General features: G+C 39.2%; 1 protein-coding gene across 2 annotated transcripts; it reads right to left on the minus strand.

The window, feature by feature from the left end:
* Positions 1–1,592: 1,592 nt before the first annotated feature.
* Positions 1,593–26,866, minus strand: OSTF1 (osteoclast stimulating factor 1). 2 transcript variants are annotated; one of them, XR_008508938.1, is made up of 11 exons: positions 26,395–26,866; positions 15,663–15,709; positions 15,005–15,055; positions 14,858–14,921; positions 13,562–13,615; positions 12,963–13,070; positions 12,466–12,515; positions 12,272–12,350; positions 11,707–11,805; positions 7,545–8,702; positions 1,593–4,334 (listed from the first exon to the last, which is right to left on the minus strand). XR_008508938.1 is itself a non-coding variant. In XM_036403437.2 (10 exons), exons 1-10 carry the CDS (start codon positions 26,426–26,428, stop codon positions 8,644–8,646), a joined length of 645 nt encoding a protein of 214 aa, XP_036259330.1. In that variant the 5' UTR covers positions 26,429–26,866; the 3' UTR covers positions 6,253–8,643. The 2 variants fall into 2 exon arrangements, 1 of the variants encoding a protein (XP_036259330.1); XM_036403437.2 differs by lacking the exon at positions 1,593–4,334 and having other exon boundaries at positions 6,253–8,702.
* Between the last annotated feature and the right edge of the window lie 43 nt (positions 26,867–26,909).

Genomic DNA, 26,909 nt, shown 5'->3' on the forward strand with positions numbered 1-26,909 from the left:
AGGACTGGAAAGAACTGGGAAAAGAACAGAGGATGAAATTGATATATGGGAGCCTGAGCAAAATCACCATTTGCTGTTCTCTTATGGTGTTCTCTTTGCTTCTCCTTCCTAGGTCCTTAACTTTGCACCCTGCTTTCTAAAATACACTTCCTTTCCTAATTAATAATCTTCATTAATAAGAAATGGCATCATCATTTACTATTTCACAAGTTTGCTATTACAGTCTCTGATCTGGTCACTAGTGATTGTAAATTCCAATAAAGCTGTTTTTATGCAGTTATTAGGATTTAAAAGGTTTGCCAAAATAGACCTTTCTCTGAGATGCAAGACATACCTTACACCGTAATTATAGTTGAATATCATGCAACATTAAGTTGTATATAGTATGAAAATAGATATGCTGGTTCTGAAAATGGGTCCTCTTCACAAATAGCACTATCAATTTAATGAGTCATCCAGGCCCTTACTGGAAAATTCCATTGTATCAAATTTCTGCAGCCCTACTGCAGATGTGCTGCTTTTGCTTCCTTTGTATTGACACACTAATTTACTTCTATCTCCCTGGAATTTTCTAGTGGTCAGGCTTATGTTCAAACTTTAAATACTCATCATTAAGAATGTTTATAGACTTTCACATTAAGTAATTGGAAAATACTTCAACATGGCTTCTGAAATCAATTAATTATAATATTCATATTATAAATTTTCCTTGAGCAGCTGTCTTGGTTCTCCAGCATCTTGAGCTGTGCTTACTCTAACACCTTCACATGATTCCTTAGGTGACACCATCCATACTGGCCATGGTCTACTGTGTCTTTCTCAAAAGGCCTCTGGATGAGAACACAAATATTAAGATGTGCTTAAGAAAAGTGCAGCAGAAAAGAATGTTTTTTCTAGACATGTGGTGAAGCTGTGCACATTACATCATGAGAAGGGGATGTGTATGCTCATGGTCCAGACGGTGGGTGAGCAGAATATCATGTCAAACTTTATCAGATTTTTGATGCTTGACAAAAACCAGCCAAAGCCTCCTTTGTCCCACTAGAATCACCTGCTCTAGTGCAGAACTCAATACAGTTAAGTGTCTGCTGCATAAAGACTGTATCAAACGCTTACATATGTCAATAATATTAAGATGTCAATAAATATTGAGAATGTAGTGATTTGTCTTGCCTACAAATAATGCCTATTTCTGCCTTTAAAGTTGGGAACCAAGTCATCTTCTTAAGTAATTGGTAGAGAGCTTGGAAATCAAATTAGTAGAAAAAAAGTTTTTATCTTGTTCAAAGGAGAGAGCATCTTGAAGCATTGGGGAGCAGGAAATTGATTAACCACAAACCTAAGCAAGGCATGGCTCTTACCTCTCTTTTCTATTTCCTTCTTCATTCGCTAGGCTAAACAGAAAGGTAATTAAATGTAGCATTTTATAATTTATGTGAAAAAAGCTGTTTTGTAAGAGCAGTAGAAACAATATGACTGACTTCAGATCATGTCTGGACTTCTGCTCCAAGTCTGGAAATGTAGTTATTGGTTACACTTAGTTACACATCCTGCTCTGCATTTACTGCAAGTTTAGATCATGACAATACCAGTCAAGTAGGCAAAGACATATTTATTTAGAGAAATGAAAGTAAACTACTGAAGGATTGTTTAACAGATTTTTGCAAAGTGCCTGGATCTTTTTTTTTCAATCAAAATTAACAATTTCCACTGCAATCACAGGAGAAACATTCAGGTAAACTTAAGTGTTTATTAAAACTGCTCAATATGGGAAAATAATACACGTATTTCTATTAGGAGAACCAATCAGGACATTGCTCTACAAATCAGGCTTTGCTGTCTAGTATGTAATTATTTCTACATTAAGAAAGTTATGTCACCCCTAACCAGAAATCGAGAGACTGGACACTGCTCTTTAGCTTTGGTTCTTGACTGCAGCTGCACTTTGCAAAGCCTGTCTGTAGACACAGCGCACAGACAGTGAGTTTGTTTGTACAGCACAGTGACCAGGGGCTGGTCAACACACAAAACAGAATTGAGAGAGAATGTGGTGAGGCCTGCAGACTTGATATGGAAAGCTAAAAAATCACCTTTGCTCTTTAAACCCAAATAGAAAACCATTTAGCTCATTAGCAAAGTCCATCACCTCCTCCCACCTAAGATTCTTCTCTCGTGGCCCATTTCCTCTTATCTCATCTCTATCTCTCTTCTCATTCAGCTCCAGGAGGATCAGCATTTGTAAGGTTTCCATTATCCAAGAAGAGGGTTAAAAATCTCAGTCTCTGCCTGTCCAGAACTCCCACGCTGCCCTGCTGGCCACCTTCTCGCTGCACCCTCCCCTCGCTTCTTCTTCTCAGCCGGCTGCTATCAAATTTCAAGGTGGCACAGGCACAGGCACCGGCTCTCTCTCTCTCTCCTGGGAGGGTGCCTGCCCGATGTCTCTTGGTGCTCCTCCACCCTTCCATCCTCAGGACCCCGGCCTACCTCACCCCGCCGCATGGCTTCCCCTGCCCCGCCCAGCCGCAGCAGCTGGGCACGGCAGAGGCCTGAGCTGTTTCCCCGCCGGAACCCACGAGAGCCTCCCCGGGGACAGCCCTGCTTTAACCCCGTGTTCTCAGAGGCAGATCCAATGTCCCAATGGCCACAGCAGGTGCCAATATTAAAATCTGAACACCTATTGGCCTGACCACAGCATCCCAGAAAACATATTTCCTGTGAAACCACCACATTTATTTTTTTCCCCTTTTTAAAAATTTCAAGATACTTTTAAAATGCAGTAAGGATATGGCTACCGTGCACTTCAGACAGCCATCCAGTTTGAACAAATGGAAAGCTAAGCCTAGCACAAGAATATTAAATTTCATTTAAATTTTCTGAGTACTAGACTGAAATGGAAATAGTAATAGCTTGTAGGTGCAGCAACTGATGTAACAGGGAAAAGTGCAAAGCCAGAGCTCACATAATTAGCAGCTAACAGTCCATAAAATGGAAACATACAACTAAACTGGAGTTTCCCTAAAACAGCATTAATAAAACTAGAATCTTTAAGTGGTTAGAAAACTGCTGAAGCTGTGTCTGGTGTAGGCTGGCTTCAGTTAAAACTGAATGGAAGTGACTCCTAATTAACTATGAGCACCACCAGACCCTTTCAACCTATTTTCTCCTCTGCAATAATGGCTTTTCATTTCAAACTCATTTACTTTGAATGGTCTTGTCACACCTACTGGAATTCAAACACTTTCAGCGCTAGTTAGAAGAAGCCTATGAAAAACTCTTCTTCTGACATTGTCCGACAGATGAGAAAATATTTGCTGTGGTTAAGCCTCTGAAGTGATTTGAACTTTTGAATTCTTCTTGGCTGACTAGAGAGCACTATGTAATCATTGTGTTACGCCATGACTCTCCACTGTTGAAATTCCATGTGGAAACTATGTTTTAGAAAAGAACTCACAGAATTGTAACTGAAATCACATTTTCTGATTAGATGGGAGTTGTTAAAGCTAAAGTAATTGCTAGCTCAGGCTCTAATCAATCTAAGTTTCTCTTAATTTTAATGGCCACTACTAAATCTACCTCTAACACAAATGTTCTGGTCAACAAAAGCTTTATTGCTCTTGCTTTCATTGTAAGCACATGTAGGCCAGACATAATTTTTATTTCTTCATTCTTCTTCCATTTCAAACTCAGTTATGTAGCTGGAATTTTCTAGCAAAATGGCTTAAACAGAAGTCTTCAGGAAAAGCATAAAAAAGAAGTGAAAAAATGATTGAGAAGAATATAAACTAGTTTTTAATGAATTTCAGATTATATGAAATGTACCATTTTTTACCAGAAAAGGGAAATTATACGAAAAATATAGAACTTTCAATTAAGGAAGTCTGAGTAATTTACTAACACTATGAAACTACTTGTGCTTGTCTGCTGAACAGGAAGGACACATTAAAATTAAATATAAATTGTGAGCATTTGATTCTAATTTTATGTTGAGCATGTCTGAAGATGGTCAAGACAGACTAAAGATGGTCATTAATTTCACTATGTCCCTGTAGACATAAAGTTAATTTGCAGTGTGACTGCAGTAAAGCTGTGAGCAAAAATATACTCTATTTCTATCAAGAAAACTAATACAGATATGTGCTGAGCTTAATGGAGTAGAGGTCCTCCATTGCCCATGTATCTTCACTGGATTCCTGAGACTTGCTTGAGATTTCAAATCAGAAATATGACCGTATCAAACTTGCAAATGTTCTATTTTTCTGTGGCACTTTGAGTCTTCATACCATACCTGTTTTATATTAAATCACAATGAATTTCCTTAAGTTAGAAGTCCATCTCTGGATAAAGAGAGAAAGAATAGAACAAACATTTACTCTAATGCATGCTTCAGAATTTCAGGGAAAGGAGCAACTCACAAGGGAACAATGCAAGTTAGAGACCCTTTCCTGGCTGCATAAACTTGACACACGTAACAGCTGAGTGCTGGCACCCTGCCAAGTTCTGTGCTGCTGCACATTTATTTAAAAAATTCCATCTAAATTACCATTATCTCTGCAAGAGATTCCTTCAGCCTCTGATTTCAGGAGTTGCTCACAACCCTGTTTTTGTAACTGTGAGGGTGAACATTAGCTGTACCACACTACTTTTCCCAGCGTCATTGCTCACAGGTTAGCAATGTCACAATGTCACTGAGAAAAGTCTTCCAGGAGAATCCTCTGGTGTTCTATGGACTGCTCTACAGAGCTCAAAGGAGGACCACTAACCTTGGCAGGAGGATTAAATAATGATGTGGCTTTCTAGAAAAGGCTGCAGGTGGGACACATCATCTTCAGCATCAACTTTCAGCTGGGAAACAGCAGGCATCAGGTAAATGGGCCCTTGGTGTTTTTTTCTGCCACAGGCAGACACTACCACCAGTCCACATTCTGTTCCAGAACTAGTGATGTAAAATCACTTTTTTCTGAATTCCTTTTGTAGTATTGTCTTATTTTTAGCCTCTGTTGGTTTAATGTGTAGCTTCAAAAAAAGCCCAACCAACCAAAACCAAGCCAGCTCTTACATTTTTATTTAGCAAATTAGGATCTTGATTTTGTATCAAATTAATTTCTTATGAAGATTTCTGTTCCAAGTTCTTCAAAACCATTTCTGCTTGTTCTGTTTTAGGCAAATTACATTTCAGGTGATGGGATGTCTAAGAGTGGAATTCAGTAAGATGGGCTTTGTCTTATAAAAACAGTATACTAACTTGAAAATTATCAAGAATCCAGTAACTATACTAAAGACAATGCAAGAAACGTCCCATTTTTTCCTTCCATAAAACAGGGATCAAGCATCTGACTCCTCTGATGAAGCCAACAGAAAATTTACTAATTTCTTTTCAAAGAGCGTCAAATCAATCCAGAAATTTCTATTCCCTAGCAGTACAAAATTTCTAATGGGAGCACAGCTGATTTTCAATAGAAAGGCACACACATTAATTCAACCAGAAGCATGAAAGACAGAATAATCCTTCAATGTTCAGTTATAAGATACCATGAGCTTGAAAACTTTCCTTACGATGTTCCTAAATCCCCTCTTTTTCTGATTGTTACACACCTGAATGTGCCTGCCTTTGGAAAGTCTTAAATTTTAATTAGTGGTACAAACATTGAAGAAAAGTAGGGAGAGCAAGTAGGTTTGCATAACCAGTAAGATGTATCAGCTTACTCCAGCTGTAATTTCATCGAGCTGTAAAGACATTTGTTTTGTTTTTTTTTTTTTTAATTTCTGCTTGTTTTTGTCTCCTGACAAGATCAAAGTACATACAGTTGACTAATATTGTCCTGAAACACTTCTAGTAACTTCAGCTTTTATCTGTCTCATGAAGCAGATGACTGATGGCCCATTATTTTTTACTCTGTTCTGTGGTGTTTCAACAGTTTCCTTAGAAGGTGGCAATGGCTGCAAACAAATTTTTGATTTTGATGTGTGCTGCTTGCGCAAACATCTGACTTTGTAGCATGTAAATAAAATGACCACAAGGTCTGGCTAACTTACTTTCAGCAATCTTTGGTCCTTGATATAAAATCAAACACAAGAAACACATTAGTGTCTTCAGAAATAAGAAGTCAGTGTTCAAAGCTGGAGACTTTGTTAGAAAATGGGCCACTTGGTTAAAACATTTAGTGTGACATTTGTTTTGGGGTTTTTTGATTTTTTAAAAAAATGATTCTGTTGTGTTTGGTTTTTTTTTAAGTCAAAACTTTACTCCTGGAGTTAGACAAAAAGTAATTTATTGCCTGAAAGCTTTCACAGTGATTTGTATTTCACAAGATGAATAGACAGTTTCATAAAGAAAAACAAAGTTGTGGGAAAAAACAAAAAGCAGTAATTTTTGTCCTGTAAACAAACGACAGCACTCCCTGCGTGCCTGTGATGTAAATGTGCTTCCTTCAGGACAGTCCAGCAAGACTTTGGATGCAATCCTTGGGCTCAACTTGTGCTTCTGTCACAACTCCTATGCAGCACTTAGATTTGTCTGCAGAACACAGGGTCTTCTGGCAGCTGTTAATTGCACAGACATGAACCTAACCTCTTCCTTTTAGGCTGCTGAACCCATGGCAGCAGAAGACATTACATTAAGAGTTATTTATGAATACAGACTCTGCCTCCAAAGCTCCACAGAAAAAACAGTGACTTGAGCCATTCCCTCCATGTCCTGTGACACTGAAAACTTTTAAGTTTATGAGCTTTTTGTTTTTGCAGGAAAAAGACTCATGCAACAGATACCTGAACCTTCTTGCCTCTCATTACAGGACTTTAAAGCTTGCATTTTGAAATTGCGTAATTTTAATCAACAGTATGCAGCATAACATGCGGTTTAACTATGATAAAAGGCTGAGCTAGTAAAAGAGCTGGCTGATTAAATGAAAAGCAGAACAGTCTTAAATATAATGAGTTATGTTCAACAACCGTTCTAATGAAAGCTAGAGAGAAAAAATTGGTGGCTTTGGTTTTTATTTCTTTCCCTCTAGGATCTTCAAGTTCACACAAAATAAAACATCACTGTTCATTTAACCACAGTATTGCATAGGGCTAAAACATGTGTTCTATGGTTTTAACATTTAAATAGTCTAGAATTACATCTGCAGATGACTGCTTGTGCAATGACCCATCTTAAACACTTCTGGTCAATCAAACACTGCCTTCTTTGATAAGAGCTTAACAAGCTTTACTGGCATCTAGTTCTTTGCAGGATGATAAAAATAAAAATCTGGCTCAATGTATTTTTAAAAATCGGAAATTAGGAGTGCTCTAGACTTTTTAAAATATTTTAAATACTTAGTGTGATTTTCATTTATCCCCAGGCTTCCACAAGAGCTTTTTATTTATCCCCAGTCTTTCACAAGAGCTTTTTTTTTGTCCCTATTTTTCTCCATTTTTTGGTTTTGTTTTAGTATCACACACTGCTGTGTCAGAATGAATTTGTCAGAAGACTCTATTAGAGAAGTTAGCAATAAAAATTTGAAAATGAGATTGTATCTCAAATACTTGTAACATTTACTTACCATGACAATAAGAAAGTATCTCTCGGTAATGTGCAATATTCAGCTACAGCTACTTGAGCAATCTGAAGGAAGTTATTTTTTAACTCTGCAGGGAATCTTCAAAGTAGCTGAATTTATTTTCCATTTTTCTTTAATCCACAGGAAGCAGCAATACATTTTAAAAATGTTTATTCAGCTTCAGGTGTCTCTTCTAAAGATACCTGTGGTATATTTGATGCACATCTTCCCTCATTACTTCAAACACACTTAAACTTTGAGGTAATTTAGGACAAGACATAAGAGCACTTGCAAAAAAAAAAAAGCAAAGATCTGTATTAAAAAAATTTAGGCAGGATAAATAGAAAAATATTCTGTGTTCCTTTCACTACAAATGGTTTCAGCATAATAACAGTTCAAAAAGCAAAATAATCAAGCCACAAAGTCCAAGTGAATTTCCAAAGCAAACCTGACTTAAGCAAGTCTTTCACCTGTGTTACATTTCAGGGACTGGGCCCACAGCAATAGAGAAGACAAAGCACTCCTGAGGCAGATTGTCTCAGGTCATTTTGCATCTCACTTAAGAGGGATGGAGGAAGGAAGGGAAAAAATTTTACCAAAATTAAAAATCAAACCTTGCAATGCTGTCTCTCATGCGGGCAAACAATTTCCCCTCTTTATGGTAGCATCTCCCTTTATGTCTGCCAGCCAGTACTGACTGTCAGTATTAGCTGCATGAAGGAACATATACCCAGAGGGATTTGGGGAAATGTTAGCAGTGGCGTCCTCCTGTCCCACATGGACCTTTCAGTATTCCAGAGATACAAGGCACTTGCTGGGACGGCCTGAGACGAAACCTCTGAGTTTAGAAGATGGTCCTCTGCCATATTCAGTGCTAAAGGTGTGCCACACTTTCTCTATGATAATTCCCAAAAGGAACTCCAACTTAAAATGTGACATTATCTGGCTACATAAAGATTATTCCTTTGCAAGCATGATTTCACCCTCTCATTAAAATGCTATATTGCGATACTCTAAGTGAGATATTTTTACAGTTGTAAAGATATGTTTTGAAAATGACATAGACAATGCAAGTTATAGTTTTCGATATGGAATCAAAAAGCTAATCGGAGTCTTCATCATCAAGGTATTCCTCTGCATTACTCAATGTTCTGACTGTACCTGGAAAGAAACAAAATTAAAAAGAGTACTGAAAATACCAGGCACAGAGGCAACAAGACTGACATAATTCACAGAAGCGATAACCATGTTATCCTACATTTCTGGAACAAGAAAAATGAGTAAGTTTAAAATTAACCTGCTCAACCGTTTTGGGAAAAGAAATCTAAGTGAAAAAAATGTTATCATTTTTAGGAGGAGAAGCAGCAAATGGAGAACAGGAAGAAAAGAAATTGCAGAGCCTTGTGCTCAAAGGGCCATATTTCAAGCAAGTACAAATTACATTTCTTCTGCTTCCCTGTTTAGCGGCACAATTAACACAACCTTTTTATATTTCTATGACATGATTTTAATAATTTTAATTTTTTAGAATGTACTTCAGCAATTGACATTTGACTATCTGTATGTACAATAAAGCATAAATCTGAACATTGGCGACAAAGTAAGCTTCCTCCAATAAAACAGTTTTATAGATGAACTATGATAGAAGCCATATGTAAACAGGAACAAGGGAGAGATGACTGCTGTTATAGAATTGAATCTCTGAAAAAGAACAATATTTCACATCCAGACACTGGAAATATTTAAATGCAGAATCAAAAGACAGAAAAATTAAATTAGTGAAAATAATCAAGAAAATACAAAATGTGAGGGAAGTATACAGATTGGTGGTGTCAGAGTATTATAAAAGCCCAAGTTAAGACAGAAAAATGAACAAAGATGCTAATACTGAAACTGCAGTTAGACTGAGAACATCAGCTGTTATATTAAGGCAAGTGAAAAAAGACAGGGAGTGAAATTACCAGAGACTGATGACTAAGACAGAGACAAGGTGACCAAGGACAAAAAATCAGTTAGTCATTGAAACAAAATTAATTTAAAGGGAGTGAAGAAGTAGATTAGTTATGTAGATTAGTTACTTAGCATCAGGAAATAAAACATTAGTATAATTATTGGGACATCAGAAGAGAGAAAATACCGGTGCCAGGTGCCTACAATCAACAACCAAAGATGAATGAAGTTCTTCTAATAGGGATCAAGTAACTTTAGGAAAATACTATATAATATATATATAATGATATATATTATATATACATACTGCCCTTTTTTAATACTCCCTTCTTAAGAACCAAGACTGGGAGAAAAAATTTGCCATGGTTCTGGGAAATCCTGATTTTACCTCTGCTAAAGAGCAGAACCATATTTTTGCTGCAATTGCTCTTCCTGGCCTTCTCAAGTTGCAGTCAGCTATTCCTCCATTTAATTACCATAACCTCCAGGCCCCTACAGGTTAGCATTCCCACTGATCTCACTAGTCCTGTGAGGATGCAACTGCTGTACTGCATATCCCACCAAACCCGACTGTAACCCTGCCTGTGTTTTCAAGTAATTTCTTATTCCACTTAGAGTTTCCACCCTTACTTCAGCCTCCTGAAAACTACAGGCAATAGTACTTACAGAATACTGAACAATTCAGTCTTTAACTTTTTAAAATAGCCTCTTTAACTCTTTTGGACAGGGACACTATGTTGTTGTTCTATTATTTCTAGAGTCTCATATTGTTGTTGTATCAGATTTGTAAAGTCTATACCTCCTTGGTGTGTTTTCATGGCTGCAGATCTTCTCAGCACAGACTCCTTCTTCTGCATGCTGTTCTCTCTCAGTTCAGGACTCCTCCAAGGCTCTCCCTGACTGCCTAACCCACCCCCTTTTATCTCAGTTATCCTCATTGGTTACAGCTGCAGCCTAATTAAGGACATCGCAGCTGCAGCCCATCAAGGGCAACCGGGACCTCTGGGGCAAAGCCTCTATACACATATTCAAATACATTTCCTCTACTATATTTCCCCCTTTCCTTTTATTTGAGTTAACAGTTGTACAGATGTTCAAGTACAATACATACATTTCTCCATGACTCACAGGCCATGTACAACACCCATATTCTCTCATGACTCACAGGCCATGTACAACACACATACATAGCTCCTTGCTCAAAGGCCATACTCTTTCACAGCTCCTTGACCTAAAGGCTATGTTCTGTCACAGCTCTTGGCTGCCACAGCTCTCGGCTGTCTTATCTTTTCTTAACTATCACGTCGGGGTCACCAATGTTGTTGTTCTATTATTTCTAGAGTCTCATATTGTTGTTGTATCAGATTTGTAAAGTCTATACCTCCTTGGTGTGTTTTCATGGCTGCAGATTTTCTCAGCACAGACTCCTTCTTCTGCACGCTGTTCTCTCTCAGTTCAGGGCTCCTCCAAGGCTCTCCCTGACTGCCTAACCCGCCCCCTTTTATCCCAGTTATCTTCATTAGTTACAGCTGCAGCCTAATTAAAGACATCGCAGCTGCAGCCTATCAAAGACAACTAAGACGTCTGAGGCAAAGCCTCTATACAGATATTGAAATACATTTCCTCTACTATAACACTATGCTATTAGGAGAGATGAAGACAAGTGGGAGGCAGTGAGACTATTTTAATTAACACCTGAAAGCATTCTTTATTTCTTGGTTAGACAGTCACTCAGAGACACATAGAAAAAAGAAAGTAAAAAAAAATTAGCAGTAAGAAAAGGAGGATCATATGTTGGTGCTTGTTTGGCTTAAGTTTGGAAGAACAGACAAGCATATGGAGAAAGGACATTGTTTTATTCTTGTACCCTGTCCCTTTTGGTATGCTACTTTTAAAATAGTTTCTATCCTTGCTTTAATTTTGTCTGAAGGGCCAGTCTTCTATTTTCATCTCTTCCCTTAGTATTTTCACACCTTCTGAACTCTTCTACCTCTTGGTGACACAAGATGCCATTTTGTGTGGAGTCAGCAGCATGGCATATGATAAACAATCTTCCCACCATAGCTCTAAACTAACTCTCTCAAGCAAGCCCTTCCAGACACAAGTCTTAGCCCATGTACCTCCCAAATGGTTTTTATGGCTATCAGTATATTGGTATTTCACTAAAGTATTCTTTATCCAAAAGTAATTATCAGAAAAACAAAATCAGAAATACCTGCACTCTGTTTCTTCTTAAGCAAGGAAGCACAAGCTGCATTTGTTGCCATATCTAAAGCCAGTTTCTTCTCGTTGTTTTTCAGATCTGTTCTTGCCCCTTCACGAAGAAAAGTTTAATCAGAAATCACAATCCCAGCTATTTCTCAACCAATGCCATTATGATGTGACTTTCACTAATGTGGGTAGAACAGTAATAGACAAGGGAATCTGAGCTACTGACTGCTCTGAAGCAGACCAAAAGCTATGGATGCTCTTGCATAAGCTACAGTTGTTTAGGAAACTTGCTGGCTGCTCTTTGTTTTTAACAAGCAGACGTCATTGCTGTTCTGGGGTTAAAGTGCCTAATTTTGTCTGTAACGCAGGATGAAATTATCTTGAGGTGAGATGTCTACCTTCAAAATAGCTGCCAGAATTTTCTGCAAGACTTTTCCTGCAAGTCAGGCAGGTGAGCTGGCTAAAGACTGTAGCTGGGTTATACAGAAATACTTAAGAAATACAAATTAAACAACATTCAGGAATCTAGTCTCTACACAGATTGTCGAAACCTTGGTGAAGATCTTTACCCTTTTCCAGCAGCATCTCTACAATATCTGCATAACCTTTCCATGCAGCAGCATGCAAAGCTGTGTCTCCCAATTTGTTCTGTGGAGTTAGAGGGAAAAGCAACAGGATTAAAATGCAGCAAAAACCCTCTCAGCTTCTACCAAGGGTGAGTAACATCACACCTCTACGCTAAGGGTCTATGGGTTCAACCTACCTGTTGGTTTAACTCTAGATTTGCCTGGGCAAGCAGGACATCTACTACATCTGCAGGGAGAGATGGCAAGAGAAGAATTTAGTGGAAAGGAATTATGCTATTTTTGCATTCATTGTAGTTAAGATTCAACGAAAGACCAATCAAATCAGCTAATGAAAATCTGTAAATCAGACTGCATTGGGCAAACAACAATTAGTCACAAAAAAAGCTTCTGCATGAAATACCCTAAATAATACTGCATTTCTTTTTGATCTGTCCTCCTTCCACTCTTCCTCTAAGTTACACTAATGAGCATGCCTGCTTCAACAGCAACAACAAAACACACAGCACTTGATGGAGCTGAACCTACCTCCTAGACTGATTTTTATTAAAGAAATAAATAGAATTACATTTGAAAAACCCTGGCTTTATTATTTAGCACTGCAATTTTATCAATCAGCCTAAGAAGCCTAAGAAGAAAACCAGACAACAATAATTTCAAATTAACATTCTGATACCTTTATGGCCTCCATGGCATGCCCAATACAGAGCTGTGTTTCCAGCTTTGTCTAACCCATTGACACCGACTCGATTATCCAAACACTCTCTCAACCAGCTCAGGTTGCCTGAAAGACAAAATCAGTTTTGATTATTGGTTTTTCTTTGGAAAGTTAAAAGAACCATTACAGGTAAATAGTACTTTCTAAATGGTGTCAGTCTTCCCATGAACTTATGAAGAGAGGAAGCAATTAGCAGCAATTTTTAATTCACTGAACAACCACTTATACCTAGTCATAGCAAATCATGACAAAGTCATACTAACCAATACCAAGTATCTTTTCTTCCATTCGCAGAAGACCTTTATACCCCTATGTAGTTCAATGGATGGTACCACTATTCCTCTGTGTATAGACAGAGTGGCAATTCCACCATGCAGTATCTCAACTTTTCAAAGCTGTAAAACTTACCAGATAACTTGATCAAGAAACAAAACAACCAAAACAAGTAGAAGATCTTAATTCTAAATATATTATTATTACTATTACTATTATTATTATTACAGTAGAAAACAAGCAAATCATTCTTTGGCATCACACAACTAAAACACCAAACATACCTCGTTTGGCAGCTTCATGCAGTGGATTATCAATAGACTCTGCTTGCTCTGCCACTGAAATGAAAAGAGTAAATTCTAACTACTTCTGAAACATGTACTTGAAACCTGTGTGGAAACAAAGCATACTTGATTCTAAAATGAAAAGAGATTTGTGAGTGACAGACTAGTGAGATGCACTTTAATTTCCAGTGTATGGGAAACTAATTCAGAGAAAACCTTGTGAAAACTTCAAACAGCATCATATTGCACAAGTGGTGTAAGAAGACGTGTTCCTAGTACTCTTTGTTCTTAAGGTCTGCAGAAGCTTCTGTTCTGCTTATATATGGAATTTTTGCAAACATGCGGACAGAGACACTACCCCAACCCTGGTCTACAATTGAAGCTTTACAAATAATCTCAATGGGAACATGAATCAAGAGATTGTTGGGTTTATTTTAAATATTCACTTCAATATTCAAAAGAAATTTGAATGTAGATATGCAGCATGTATAAATTAGTCTTCTTGCATATTAACAGTGCATGATCACTGATCTCTGGCAGACAGCAAGAGTAGAGTCAGTTTGGAAGTCACAAACTAAAGTGAAAATTCATGTAGCCTCAATGACTACACCACAGATTTCTATTAATATATTTCTACTAACTACAGGGCAGGGAAACAGAGCATTGCTACCATAATGTCTCCTACTGAAGAAGGGACAACATAAATCAACCTAAGTCATATTGGCAGCTGTGATGCAATCTGTCATGAGACACTGCTACTCTGTCTACAATTCCTAGCAGGACTTGGAGGAATTGTGTTGTGTTGTCTGTATTGATGGCTTTTAAAAGTGATTTTCGTTGAATCTGAAAAAGCTGTTTCTATTCAGTCCAAACACATACGGGATATTTAACGTGGTGCAAACCCCAAGAAACCAATGTTTTCTGTGGCAGAATATATTCACTAAAAAAACAACAAAAGGCAAGCAAAACTCCATCCTTTAGATCCAAGTGTTCTTCCCCTCAAAACTGAGAGTATCTCAGTATCTCTTAAGAGCATAACCAGAATCATGAACACTCAGCAAACTCAAGCTGTCCCTAGGTTATAAAAACACAAGACAGCTTGTGCACTGCTGATGTAGTGGTACCTACAGTGGTTACCACTGGTAACTGTTACTGCAGATGGATGTATTCTGAAATACATGGTGGAGTACTGTTAGGTAACAATACTGTGGTCCATTTTTGAGATGATGTCTTTTTATTTAGTGATTTTCTTTAATTGTGAATGATCTTACCAAATAAAAATATTCTAGACTTTACCATAGTTGCTTGGAATTAGTCCAGTTCTCCCTTTACAAGTTCCTTTCCACCAATTTGTATCACTCTGCAGAGAAAAGGGAAAATATTTTAGATGGGATATATTCCGTCTCAGAAATATTCAGTCTGTGTAGGATGTCTTAGACTCACCATGTCTGAGATGTAAATGATATCTCCTTCTTCAAAGTACAGTTCATCTGGCTTTAAAAAAAAAAAAAAGGAAAGAAATATATCTGAAAGTGTGTATGTAGGAAAAACAAATGCCTGGATAAGTCAGAATACATTCACCTATTCATTCAAAAAATGATAACTCAAATTCTCTATCACCAAGACAACAGCCTGACAGTCCATAGTTTGACTTGCTTACAGCTAACTTTCTGGATCACTCACTTTTCCTAACAATACAGCTTTCCAACAAAGCACTGTGCATAGGAAGCAGTGAAATATCTCTTAGGTTTGTCAACTTCATTTGGGAACTCTTTTTGGTTGGTCCCAGTTCTCCAGATCTCTTAGGTCTCAACTATCATTGCTGTCTTTGGAAGAAAAAAATTATTCAAGATTTCTGATCCTTGCTTGTAGGTAACTGATACTACAGAAGAAAGCATACTGCTTTTAAACAGAGCTGTTCTTAAAAGAGACTTATGATTAATCAGACAGTTTTATTCACATTGAGAATGACTATCCATCAACAGTTTATTAATGTTTCAGTACAGTAAGTCTAATATGTCAATAATAGCAGAATTGAAGAAATATTATGGACAAGGTTAAAAGCAAGATTCTCAAACTGCTGAAGTAAAGATGTACTTACCGTTCTGGGCTCAAATGTATACAGGGCCCTGAATACTTTAACCTGCCCTAAAAAAACCAAAACAAAACAACCCAATTAAAAAGTCAGCACCAGTACCATGCCTTTAAATGCAGCCCTTAAATCCAAATGCATTCCTTTAAGCTTAACACCGGTTGCTGAATGAATTTGTGCTATCAAAGAAAATCACGATGAAGAGACTCAGCAACCTCAGTTAAAAAACCCAGCAACATGGGTTATGAAGGAAACTGGCCACCTGATCAGTTACATCTAAGTAGCCTCTTCTGCACACTTAATATGGTCTTTATAGCTCACTGGGTAATAGAAGTGTTGTCATCGATTTCTGAGGAAAAGAGTAATTTCACTCATATACACACTCACACACTCATACATGCTGTATGTACTTTTATTACTAACATCAAATCTGTCAAATGACAAAGAATTAAGGAAAGAAGAAAGAAACAAACCAATGATCAATGACACCAACATGTTCTTACACTTACTTGCAGTTATTATTAGGAAAATAATGCAGTAACACAGAACTGATAAAGAAATATGACAAATGGTCCCAAAGTCCTATTTAATGTACAACTGATGTCCTGTTCTATTTAGATGCTTAACATAAGGCATAGAGTTTGCAATTCCAGTAAGTGGCTAGCAGATGCTTTAATAGGGCACTTTCGAAGGGACTGACACCAGCATTCAAGCCAAGAAAAAATAACCTGAATGCAGAGAGCTTCAAATTAAATTGCATTAACTGCAAAAGAAGGTTGCCTACAAACTTTTTTAAAAATTCAAGAGGTACTTTTCAAGAGCATGAACAGAAAGTACAAATATAGAAGAAACATGTATGTTACATAATTTAATTAGTTGAGCTGCTGGAGTCCATTGGACTTACTAGAGGAATATATTAGGCAGACTGCTCTTTATTGTTTACTTTTAGGTATCTGAAGTCTTAAGTATGTACCTTTATTTACTTTTAATGTTCTAATAAAATGATCTTGCAAGTGTAGGTTACACACAGGTTCTTACACTATATGTGTTTATATATATTAACTTATATAAAATTGCAGAGTTTGATCCATCAGGAGAATGTGTTACTTAGGTCACATTAGGTCCAGACTATTTTGTCTACTCAGGGAAACTGATGAACTTACTACCAAAGGCCATAGAGTAAAATAAAGTGTACACATGCAATGTTTCATGTTGTTTATTAAATGGAGATAAGCAAGTAAATACAGAATAGGTCTCAAGAATAAGCCTTTACATTTCTAATTAAGAACCATCATCTCTAGAATTTTGTCTTTTTTTTTTTTCATGTCTTTATTATCCCTTTAGTATCTATAATCCTACCCACAAAAGCAATCATTTTAGAATGTTAACTTAAGGGCTTTAATGAGATTCTGGAGGTGAATATGCTAACCACCTTGAGAAAGTAGGATGGTACCCAACTGCAATTTTGCAGCATCCCTTGGGGTGGTTCTTAAACTATATTTTCAAATGCCTCTGGATATTCCCTAGCAACAGTAATACCAAGGTACACTTGCCAAGGCATAACAACTAAGCAAGACATTTCTGTCGTTCTCTATTCTCAGGCTTTTTTGTGACTAAGTGTATGTAAAACTACAAAAATAAGATGAATATGTGTAAACACTGTACATATTTCTTTTCCCAATATGTAATTGTTCCTCCCAGTTCCTAATTTTTAATAACAGGAATTCAGTTTGGCTTTAATGGTTGGTTGTCTCTTTCACATAGCAGCCATTTCCTAGACATAAAAGGTCCAACACTTCTCAAACCTTTGTCCCAGAAACAAAATACTTCCAACTGTGGCAACTGCTAAGAAGAATGAAACCTGAGTGATGTTTACTACCTATACAGAGATGATGAACAAGGACGGCACACAGTAATGCATCCTGGACCAAAGAGCTTTAGCATGAAGCATGAACTGCAGCTGTGGAGAAGCTAAGCAACAATGACAAAAAAACCAAAAAAACAAAAAAAACCCAAACAAAAAAGAAAAAAAGAAAACACAAGAAATGACACAACATGATGGAAGACAGGAGTACTGACCCTCCTCCTTGGCTTTCTCACACAGAAGACACAAAAACAAAAGACAGAACTGCACACTAACAACTATGGAGACTGCAACCATCATGCACTGATCTTCAGTGTATAATGTAAGAGGAGGAAATGGACAACAAAAGGGAAGAGTAAGAAATATTAAAAGGGGAAATGAGAAGATGGCAGAAGACAGGGAAAAGGAGAAACGCGCATTTGTGTGTTTCATGTGTCTTTTATACTAACATACTGCATATGTGCCAACAGATTTTCTAAAGCTATCACACCTGTGGAGGCAAAGAAAACAGGAAACACTGATGCTGATTACAGTATGGCTAACATATTGTGTAAACAAAAGGCAATTCATTTTTCATTTGTTTGTGGGGTTTTCTTAAATTCTATAAACCTGAAACAGGGAGTTACTTCCCCAAATGTCCAACTGCAGTGTCATAGACAGACCAACACATGCTAAAATACTCTTCTGTGATGAAATATAAAGTACAGATCTGCATCTATAGAACTACAGGTCTCGTTAATATTAATTTCACAGTACTTTATACTGAAGTTAAACACTACTCATAACTGGCACTGATCTTTTAAAAATTTATTGATAAAAAGATATTTAGTCTGTTCACTTTGCTTTATTTAAGAGCTTAGAACAAGGGGACTTCAGCATTTGTAAATTTTGATTTTTTTGTTACCAAATGCTAATGCAACTTACAGTCTAGAGGATTAAAATAACAAAATGTTAGCATGCAAAGGGCACATCAGATTTGAATCCTAGTTCTGCAAACAAGAGAAATTGTATTTTATTAGGCACATGGGTGCCTAATCACTGGGAGTACTTTTATTTAGCAATACCTATCTCTAGGCATGCAGACAGAGCTTGCATTGGCAGTAATTTTTGCTTTGGAGGACACAAAAAGTTAGAAAGCGCCTGAGGTCTTCCTCTGTTTCCACTTACTACCATCTCTCTAGAACAAACCATGTTTCAACATTCCCATAGGACAGTGAACCAGTAATTAGCACTGATTTGAACTTATCAAAGTTGACTGACTGCACATCCCCACCACATACTTTTAAAGGACAAAGTAACTATAACACAGAGCACATGTACTTTTTAAAAATTTCAAGGCACAAGGCACACATTAATTACTTTATTCTCAGCATGATTAATGAGAGGAGTTTCCCTTTTAAAAACAAAGCACATGGAAGCACAGGGCAGTGATATGTCCCACAACAAATCTTTTTCTAAGCACAGGGACAGATTCAAAGGGGTCTTCTTTTCAGTCCTGTTATGCCCTGGTCTGCTCAGTGGGTTTAGAGGAAGGTTGTTTGAGTCATTTAGAACAGTGTACAGGAGAAAGAACAAAAATCTTCAATAACAAACCTTTACATACAAATTTTCAGAACATTGAGGTAGAATTAGATACTTGGCAAATTTTAAAGCAAAATCCACACAAACTAAGGCACTTCAGAAACTTTAACTTAGCCAGATTTAACTTAACCAGATACAGGTCATTTACTAAGGCCTTGACTGGAATTTTTTCATCTGGTTTACAATATATTTCCAGAAGAAGTTAAAAGAAGAAATACAGAAAGAAAGGATAAAATAACAGAAAGAAATCACTACCCATGGACCCAGGGACAAGACTAACAATTTTGATGTCCACATCAAAGTGACAGCCACAACCTTGATCCATAGGGAAAATCCCATGAAGCACAAAGTTAAATGTCTTATCATATGCTCAGGTTCAGGTGGGAATGACCAGGTATCTCCAAGGGGGGAGCAGAAATTAACACTCTCTGATATAACACTGTGGATCATCCGCAGTTCTCTCTGGTGGGAGGCCTCAGAAATTGGTCTGGGGCCTGGATGGTTTATGGCACCTTCTAAGATATGACAGCTGCCTTTCAAGTCAGTGTAGTTGAGCTGGTTATACCCCACCATCAGGGATGAATACCTTCAGTCTTAGTGTGAATGTCTGACACCTTCCCCACAGAAGGGAGTTTTCACACCTGAGCTAGATGAGTAAGGGAAGACATGATAAAACACTTATAGGCCTCTTCCCTTATCTGGCTCAAACCCCAGTTTCTTGATAAACACGGGCTGATTTGTTGTGGTCATCCTCTGGAGCTCACACTTTTTCCACCTGATCTTCCACATCATCAGCAAAGCACACCCTGCTTTTGCAAATTTGAGACAGACCAGTAATATTTCAGTCTCACAAACCCCAAACTTTAGTCATAAGACTGTCTTCTCCCTTCTTATGGAATTTGCATTAAACATCTGCAAAACAACTACTTGACAAGCAAAAAGCGTAACTTATTATCCATACTGAATAGATACAAATACTCTTAGCGTACAAACCTCCACTCACTGTAGCTAGCAACATAAAGCTAATGTCAGGTTGGGCCGACCCCACACCTTTTAATTTATTTTGAATAACTTACCTATAAACTTCTCCAGCCTTTCTGAGGAAGTGAAACATGCCACTCATAATTCTAACAGGATCCTTTCCCTGCTTAGCACATAAAAGCAATGAAACAGAGAAACTAAACAGTAACAACAGCTTAAAAACGCAGCTTCTGATAGGTACTGAAGAGAGATAACAGCACTGCTTCATAATGCTAAGTAATAAAAAGACCTCACAAAACCAAAACACCATTTTCTAAAAAGACTGAAAGATTTTTGTTTTCTTTTACAACTCCGAGGTCTATTTTTAATCAATTGCAGCATCATTAACAGAAGACTGCTTCCAAAGAAGTGCTAAGTAAGGAGCACAGCAACAAAGAGTTACTGTTTCTCTCACAGTGACTTTTTTCCCCACTTCCTTTCCGTTCTTTTACTCTAGCTTCTCTAAACCACCACACGCATTAGCATTAAAATCCCCTCTACCACCAAAACATTTTCCACTCTCTTATTTGCTTTCAACTCACCTAATGAAAAGCTAGAAAAGAAAAAAAAACCAAAACCTGACCTATACCTGCATGGCATTACTGTGTTAGGCTGAAATTTCAGCACCAAAGGGGAGAAAATGAAATTTCATTAGCTGTCAACATCACATCCTCAAACATAAAACCACCCCAACACAGTCCTTGGTTCAAAACACGCATATTTTAAACAAAATAATGATGGTGGTAAATCAATGTTTACAGGAACTACCAAGGTTTGGCCCCACTGGACTGATAGGAGTCTTTTGTTAGCATCTGCTGTAGGCTGCCATAATCAAATCTCACTGACTCAAATAAGGAGCTACTATTTAGATATTGATCCCGATGCAGCATCTTTTCATTAGCTTTATTAAGACTGAGTAGCTCAAGACTACCATAAAAATCGTAATAACTAACTCAAGATGAACTGACTCACTGAGTGTCACAAAGCATTGTCAGTACATGGAGGGACAATTTCTGTGCTGTAGAAAATCAGAATTGACTATGGTAATCTACAGTTAGTTAAAAAAACCACAAGTCTGTCAACCTCCTAAATGGTTCAAGCTAATCCTAGGCTCTCATCAGCCACCTTTCACCTTGCTGCCAGAAAGCTAGACAGTAACAGTTCAGAATCAGTTACTCAAGCACCAACTTGATTGAAAACAACTAACCTGAACTCCTACCTGTAGCAAATGTCCCAAAAGGTGAAAATATGCAAAGCCTGTTCCAATACCTGACAAACAATTTCAGTGACGAAATTTTCCTTAATGTTGAACCTAAACTTGCATGGCACAACTTGAGGCCATTTTCTCTCATCTTGTCACTTGGGACAAGAGAAAAGCACACACCTTTGTACAATCTCTCTTCAGACAGACATAGAAAGCAACAAGGTCTCCCGAGACTCCTTTCCTCCAGGATAAACACCACCAGCTCCCTCAGTTCATACCACCTACTCTCCAGACCCTCCATCAGCTCCACTGCCCTTCTCTGGAGTCTCTCCACCACCTCAATGTCTTTTTGGTAGTGAGGGGCCCAGAAATGGACCCAAGACTTTAGGTGCAGCCTCACCACCCAATACAGGGGGACAGGTACTGTCTGCTGCCCACACCACTTTTCATGCAGGCCAGGATGCCAGTGGCCTTCTTGGCTACCTGGGATGGCTCATACTCAGCCAGCTGTTGACCAACACCCTCAGGTCCTTTACCTCGGGAAGCTTTCTAGACTCTGCCCTGAGCCTGTAAGCATTCGGAACTGGAAAACAAGGTGCTTTGCACACAGGTCTCCAAACAGGTACAGAAGTATTGGAAACACTTTTTACAGGGGTGCCATTTGTACTTTGGCATTTTGCTCACCGACACAGCAGAGTTCGACACAGCAGAGTTCAACAGAGCATTTAGGGATTGCCACAACGGAGGCAGAAAAAGGTGGAGCCCCCAGTGTTTAGAGAACAATCTTCAACTTCTGAGTAACGCTTACCAGAAAGGGGAAGTGAACACAGAGAATACATGTTGGGGGAGGGGTAGAAGGGCATACTAAAAAACTGCAAAGGATAGACTGGTGCCAGCCTAGATGACAAACTGAGGTATCCAGGAACAATCATGGACTGCACTAATCAGTATCTGGAATGGAAGGAACAAATGCCATTTTGTTAGAGAAAATCAGAAGTAAAAATATTCTCACAGAAAATATAAGAGAACACAGTCTCACTGTCATAGCCTGATCTGAAATCCTCTGTTTTTCATCAATTGCATTTTTATTAATACTAGCGTGCCTTCACTTGCAGGAAGCTTGCTGGAGGTCCCAGCAACCTGCAGTAATAAGAGGGTTTCAGGTCTGAAATGAAAGTTTATAATTCATATTGAAAGCAGACTGGGAACTGTTTAATTGTTTCTCTGATGTTTTTCTCCCTTCAGACCTGATGACTGAAGTATAACTCCCCACATCCACATGCTCACATCTTCCTAGCTAACAGAAACCTTTCTTTGAGTACAGAAGAAACCCAAACCACCATCACTTACATCTAATTTAAGCCAACTGCCAAGGCCTTAGGCATGTGACTCAATGCAAGTGTTCTGTTCCTGTGAATGCTCCTGTGAATGCTGTCACAGCTCCTACTTCACCTTAGAACTGAGGGGAACTTGTCTATGACTCAAACTAAGTATCTATGTCAAGAATCCTACTTTTAACTCTGACAGCAACTAGCAGGAGAAAAGTCAACAAAACTGCATTGAGGTAGCAACCCTTTATGTTAAATCCTTATGTTTCCTCCTGCCTCCCTCCCAACTGGAGTAATTGAAAACTCTAATTTCCTTGGCACAAACGCTGGTCCTTCTCTATAGAATATAAATGTTGTCTCAACTCTAGACCAGGATCAACAAACCTTACCGTGAAAATGAAAGTAAGACTTTTAAAAAATATCACCCCTTTTATCTCCCCAAAAGCTTTTGCTGCACACTATATAAGGCTCTAATCAAAAAGACATCATGACAGTTAGCACTCTTCAAGAAAACACTGCTTAAGTAACAGACAACTAAGCAGAAGCCCTTAAAGCTTGTCAAATCCAAAGGACTTAACAATCCTATTTGTAAACAGGATTAATATCCAACATGATATGAACTCTGCAAAGAATAATGTAGTTTGAGACATCAACAGATTTCTTAAAAGATGGAGGGGAAACTCTACTCTTGCATAATGCTGACAGAAAAAAAGTATGTTTCTGCTATTTTCAACATCCACTCCATTCCGTTTTATTTTTGATAGTGAGTCTAAACAAAAGCTACAGCTACAAAACAGTAACAATACAGAGTTACACAGGAAAAGTAAAACATTTCTTAAAACAAAGGTCTGAAAACACTATAAGCTAAAAGACATTTAGAGTCTCTATAAACAATCTTGTCCCCTTACCCAAGGGCTGACTACAGACCCAAAAGACTAGCTCAAGTGTTCAGAAACACAATTGTCTAACATATGTTGATGTCAAAACCATCTCTGTAACTGAAATCTTAAGTGCTGTGCACACAACAGGATTTACAGAAAAGCAATCTGTCAGAAAAAATGCTCTCATGTACTGAAGAAAATGACAGCGTCACAGCTAGTTGGTTTTCCCCCTTCATATCACCTCTTTTCCCCACATTTTTAAAGCACTAAACTCAGGTCCAAAATCCTTGAGTTGAGCAGTGAAGACTTAGTGTTTTAAAAAGGAAATTTATTTCACGATATATTTTCACTTCCCCACCACCAAAATATTTCCCTCCTTCTCTGTCCAATCTTCACTTCTTATCTCCCAAACACAGAGGAATGGATGACAGCAACCAATGTCTGGTTTTCTCTCCTGTCTGTCCTGCACTTTCATAATTCATAAGCAATGCAAGCAGGCTTGCTGTTTCCTGACAGAGCTTACAGACTTGATACCTAATAACCAGTGAAGAAAAATCAACACAGCTTGGCCAAAGGCACCAAAACACTCGAGTAAATGCAGTCAAAATGCCACCGAAAGAGACAGCCTTCCACTGCTGTAGAAACTATATGACCACATGAAGTTCCTATATTTATGTCTTTAAATAACATCTATCTATAACCCCAAGAAATTCAATTACAGTATCAAAGGTGTATTATCTGTATTCTGTATTAACATACAGAAGTCAAACATGCAACTACAGAGATATTTAAGTATGCAAGAAGGCAGTCCCTTTCAGAAAAATTACTTTGAAAAAATCTGACACAACAGACGCCACAAAATTTTCTCTCCTCAAAAGTCAGGGATTTGGAAAAATGAATCTTATTACCCTTAATCAGCTCTGAAAGTCACTAGCAATACAATCTTACTTTCTTACTTACATTCTTCCTTCTCCTATGAATTTCCTTTTGCTGTGTCAAGCACTCATGCTGGTAAACCAGCTCAGCAAGTTCATCAGACATAAAAATAACCTTACACAGACATACAAATAACTGGACATAAAAAAGTTGAGAGCACCATCAGCTTGTCACGTAACTAAATGGAACAGAAAGGGATGGTGGGGGTAGGGAACTTGTCCTTTTGATGACAGTCCACATTTTATCAGATCAAACTGCACCCCACCAAACTAGGGAGAGAAACCTAGCTTTGGACAAAACACGTCTGAGTCAGTCTGAGAGCTCCTGTTAGTTAGTCAGAGCTACAGCCTCTAACTCTTAAGAATCTTATGTTAAATTTGACTCATCTTCTTGAAAAACAGAAAACTGAGTTAGCAACTTCATCAGAAAATCCCATTTTTCACACATATTCAGCTGTGAAACACCACATTCTTTCAGAAGCCTGCCTATTTCCTCAGTACTGATTGTTTTTGGTAAGGGTCCACAACAGCAATGCTTTTATTACTGTCTTTTTCATTTCAAGGAAGCTGTTTTCAAAGAAGCTTAGCAAACTACAGGGAGAGGAAATTCTTCTGAGGATGAAATTACAGCCAGAGAGCTTTAGCAGATTTTGCTTCTGCAGGCAGGATGAGACTGATGGTTTAAATGGTCTAAACTTGTTTCTGCACTTATGTGACTTCAAATTAAAAATTTGTTTTATAAGCTGCCTAGTTAAAATACTCAATTAGGCTAAGCATTTTTTTTACATTGGCATTTCAAACAGTATTCCAAGTGCAAAAAAAATTGAAGTTTGGATGTACTTAGGGATCAGATAGTCCTGGTTTGGGAGATATCACAGTGGATTTTTAACTTCTAAATAAGAATTTAAGCTTTTACAGTGACAGATGATACAAAACCATGATAAATAGCCACTAAATTTTCCAGATCAATTCCTTACTTAAAAAAACCCAAAACCCTAAAGCTAATTGTTAAATTTGTCACAGAAGAATGTATATTTACTTGAAAAATGCCACTTCTATTCTAAGACTTAAAACTGTGCAACTTCCAATGGCTTTTCAATTTATTTTTAGAAGAAGCTATGGTTACTATTAATATTTTTAGAAAATTGGCTTTGCAGTAATTTTTTTCTGAAAAAAACACAGGTGCAACACCTTACACATTGAGGACTAAACGCACTAGAAAGGGTGATGTGCACGTTGACACCTGAATTTCCAAGAGCGCATTTAGAGTTTGCCTATTAGGAGTCCTACAAGGAAAACAGTGGATTCCAACTTTAAAGATGAAGAATGTTGCATGCGACTACACTATAAAACTGATTTTATGCGTTAGTATATTGCCCATCCGAGCAATCACGAGACAACCTCGGAGCACTTCAGCGCTTTGTTAAAAGGGTAAAAGGCTTCCTGGGCATTTCAGGCTACGCAAGCAGCTCCCGGATAGCCACCGGACGGGCCACGGCGCCAAGTGCCACCGCCGGCCACCGCGGCTCCGCGCTGCAGACGAGCAAGGCCGGGGCAGGAGGGCTCTGCCAGCCCGTGACGGGGGAGCCTGTCCCTGGGCGATAGCTCCGAACTGGGGGCATACCCCAGCCTTCTCCCGAGCTAAAGTGGGCGCGGGGTCGGGCCCAGACCCGGTGCCGAGGGCAGCCCCCACTGCTTTCCAGCCGCGGGAGGGGCAGCCCGCCCCGCCGACAGCAGGCGTGCGGTGCCGGCCTTCATGGCGGCAGGGTGCGGTCCGGAACGGAAGGACGGCCGTGCCCGCTCCCACCCTCGCCCGGGCTGTTCGAGAGCGCAGACCCGAAACTCAAGCCATTCACGTGTCGGCAGTAGCGGGCTGCGTCGCGCCCCGCACGGCGAGGACGGGCGAGGCCACTCTGACCTTCCCTCACCTGGCTTGGCCGGTTTAGGTGGCGGCTTGGACATGGCTGGCCTAAGCACGGACGGGGAAGCGGCGCGACGGCGATCGGCTGCCCGCGGCGATAGATCCCGCGGCGCGGACCCCCCACCGAGGCGGCGGTGCGAAGCCCGGCAGTCCCCGGGCGCAGCGCGGCAGCGGCAGGAGCCGGGACGAAGGGCGTGTCCCGGCCGACCCCTCCCGCCCCCGCCAGCCCCGGGCGGCACGGGCCAATCAGCGCGCGCGCCGCGGACCAGGCCCCGCCGCTTCCCTCCCCGCGCTCGGCCCCGGCCGGAGGAGCCGCCCAGGCCGGAGGGGCCGCCCGGGCGGTGCTGCGGGGGCCGGGCGGTCCTGGCAGCTGCAAGGGGGCTGCTCCCCGAGAGCCGGCTGGGGCGATTTGGGCGCCGGACCGCCCCGGCTGGGAGGCGGGCGCGCCCCACACAGCTCCGTGACAGGAGGCGGGCGCTCCGCCTGCGCGGAGCCCTGCTGGCGGAAGGATGTCCTCTTGAA

The sequence above is a fragment of the Molothrus ater genome, chromosome Z (assembly GCF_012460135.2).
Source record: "Molothrus ater isolate BHLD 08-10-18 breed brown headed cowbird chromosome Z, BPBGC_Mater_1.1, whole genome shotgun sequence".
Classification (NCBI taxonomy): domain Eukaryota; kingdom Metazoa; phylum Chordata; class Aves; order Passeriformes; family Icteridae; genus Molothrus; species Molothrus ater.

What these genes read in the sequence shown, in the direction of transcription:
- OSTF1 (XM_036403437.2), bottom strand. Translation starts at nt 26,428, where the DNA reads ATGTCCAAGCCGCCACCTAAACCGGCCAAGCCAG. An exon ending in TCATTTACATCTCAGACATG is followed by an intron (nt 14,922 to 15,004) that starts GTGAGTCTAAGA and finishes TTTTCTCTGCAG; the next exon opens with AGTGATACAAATTGGTGGAA. An exon ending in TAAGAAGAAACAGAGTGCAG is followed by an intron (nt 8,703 to 11,706) that starts GTATTTCTGATT and finishes GTTTCTTTCCAG; the next exon opens with GTACAGTCAGAACATTGAGT.